The sequence below is a fragment of the Pezoporus flaviventris genome, unplaced genomic scaffold, assembly GCF_033815535.1.
Source record: "Pezoporus flaviventris isolate CSIRO_AGI_PZ_B2104156 unplaced genomic scaffold, CSIRO_AGI_Pfla_v1 ptg000095l, whole genome shotgun sequence".
Taxonomy (NCBI): Eukaryota; Metazoa; Chordata; class Aves; order Psittaciformes; family Psittacidae; genus Pezoporus; species Pezoporus flaviventris.
Window position 1 is genome coordinate 2,264,983 of NW_026892643.1, and position 2,518 is coordinate 2,267,500.

General features: G+C 68.8%; 1 protein-coding gene across 1 annotated transcript; it reads left to right on the forward strand.

The window, feature by feature from the left end:
• The first annotated feature begins 783 nt into the window (after positions 1-783).
• On the forward strand, positions 784-1,882 carry SOX21 (SRY-box transcription factor 21). Its single transcript, XM_061476267.1, has one exon. The coding sequence runs from the start codon at positions 801-803 to the stop codon at positions 1,644-1,646; it is 846 nt and encodes a 281-aa protein (XP_061332251.1). The 5' UTR covers positions 784-800; the 3' UTR covers positions 1,647-1,882.
• Positions 1,883-2,518: the final 636 nt, after the last annotated feature.

The following is a 2,518-nucleotide window of genomic DNA, read 5'->3' on the forward strand; positions in this document are numbered from 1 at the left end:
GGAGAAGGGGGAGCGGCGCGGCAGGCGGAGCGCCCCGCAGCCTGCCCGAAACTTAGCGAAGTTTGTCCGCCGGCGGGAACCAGGAGGCCGCAGAGCCCGGCGGCCGCTTGCGACCGGCGCCCGGCGAGTATGTGCGAGGAGCGGGCGGATCGCCGCGCCCCTGCGGCTGGAGCGGGGAGGCTGTGAGCGGGGCGGCCCGCACCCCCGGGGCCTCACCTCAGCTACCCAGCCGCCGCGGACACAGTCCCGCCCTGCCCCGCACCGCACCGCACCACTCCGCGGCGGGCAGTCCCCAGAGCTCCGCGGACGGCGATGGCACAGGGCGGGCTCTGACCGCTGCCCCGTCCGGGGCTTGCTGCTGTACCGGCGACAGTCGAGGAGCACCGCCCTCGCACAGGAGTGCGGACCCCGGCGTCTCTCGCTTGCCGCCGGCTCCCGCCCTCGCCGTCGAGACTTCTCTGAGGTCCACTCGGGACTCCGGACGCTGCTACCAAGGAAGAGCCCTGGCCTGGAGATCGGCGGCGCGGGGAGAGGCTCCGCGGCCCAGGCTGGGAGCGCCGCCCGTCCCGCCCGCAGCAGTGCCCTGACGGGGAGCCGTTGCCACTCGGCGGTGTCCCGCGCCCGCAGCGGGACCACCGGGGACCGCCGCCGCACACCCGCCGGATCCGCGACCGCCGTGCCGGGGCACTTGCCGAGATTGTTTCTGGAGGAGCTGTGCGCAGCGAGACCGAGGAGGAGGAGGAGGAGGCGGAAGAGGCGCTCGGAGGAGGGGGCCGCCGGCGCGGGGCGGAGGGGACACCATGTCCAAGCCAGTGGATCACGTCAAGAGACCGATGAACGCCTTCATGGTGTGGTCGCGGGCGCAGCGGCGAAAGATGGCCCAGGAGAACCCCAAGATGCACAACTCGGAGATCAGTAAGCGCCTGGGCGCCGAGTGGAAGCTGCTGACCGAGTCGGAGAAGCGGCCCTTCATCGACGAGGCCAAGCGGCTTCGGGCCATGCACATGAAGGAGCACCCCGACTACAAGTACCGGCCCCGGCGGAAGCCCAAGACGCTGCTTAAGAAGGACAAGTTCGCCTTCCCGGTGCCCTACGGGCTGGGCGGCGTGGCGGACCACGAGCACCCGCACGGACTGAAGGCGGGCGGGCTGCACGGCGGCGCGGCTGGTGGGCTCGTGCCCGAGTCGCTGCTTGCCAATCCCGAGAAGGCGGCAGCCGCTGCCGCCGCCGCAGCTGCTCGCGTCTTCTTCCCCCAGTCGGCCGCCGCTGCTGCAGCTGCTGCCGCCGCGGCCGCCGCCAGCAGCCCCTACTCCCTCCTGGACCTGGGCTCCAAAATGGCCGAGATCTCCTCTTCCTCCTCTTCCTCGGGCTCTGGGCTGCCCTACGCTTCCTCGCTGGGCTACCCCGGCGCCGGCGGGGCAGGCGCTTTCCACGGGGCCGCGGCCGCCGCCGCGGCCGCCGCGGCCGCCGCCGGGGGGCACACGCACTCGCACCCGTCGCCCGGTAACCCGGGCTACATGATCCCCTGCAACTGCAGCGCTTGGCCCGGTCCGGGGCTGCAGCCGCCGCTCGCCTACATCCTCCTCCCGGGCATGGGCAAGCCCCAGCTGGACCCTTACCCTGCAGCCTATGCCGCGGCCCTATGACCCGCGGCCGGGGGATGCCCGCGCAGAGCCCCGGCGCCCACGGCGGTGGGTACCGGTGCATACGAGCAGCCGGGAGGTGGACGAGCCGCGAACGGGACCGCGGGAAGCGCCGGGGCTACCGCCGACCTGTTGCGCGTCCCCTGCCGCCGAGGGTCTTGTCCCGCCAGCCGCACCTCATCGAGCTTGTGTGTATTTGCATGCGGTATGTGCAGATAACCGAGCCGGAAAAGAGGAAAGGGAAGAAAAAGGGGGGGGGGGGGAGAGAGAGAAAAAAAAACAAAAGAAAATAAAATAAAACAAGCTACCCGCCCTGCCAGCCAGCCCCCAAAGTACTTATTTGGGACAGACACTGGGAGCTCCGTCGCCCCCCGACTGCTCCTCTCCGGCCGCGCGTTTCCCCTTCTTCCGCTCCACACGCCCGGCGGGGAGCTTGGCTTGGGAAAGTCCCGCTGCCGATAAGCGGGAGACATGACACCGTTGGGGGGGGAGGGCCGCGCACGGCAAGGCCTGGCGAGGTGCGGCCCCGGTAAAGGAGGAGCTGCTGCGTGCTTGGTTCGCAGGACCCACGCAGAGGAGTCGGCTGAGCTGGGTGCTGCTCTTCCCCTCCGCGCCCTGCCCCGCGTAGGTTCCGCTGCCGCTGGACGCTGGCAAGCGCGGGTCGTGATTTCCACGCAAGACGCGTGACTTTCGGTCCCCGTGTGTGTCCGTGTCCCCTCCACTAATTAAGTCTCACCCTCAGACTGTAAATTTGTATATCTCTGTGGAAACGTTAGGTCTCGGATTGAAAACTCTGTTACTTCTTCCTTCGCTCACGGCCGATTCAGTTTTAACCTGAAAAAAAAAAAAGAAAAAAAAAAAAAGAATGCCTTTCA

Coding starts and splice junctions, on each gene's coding strand:
- SOX21 (XM_061476267.1), top strand. CDS start 801: ATGTCCAAGCCAGTGGATCACGTCAAGAGACCGATGAACGCCTTCATG.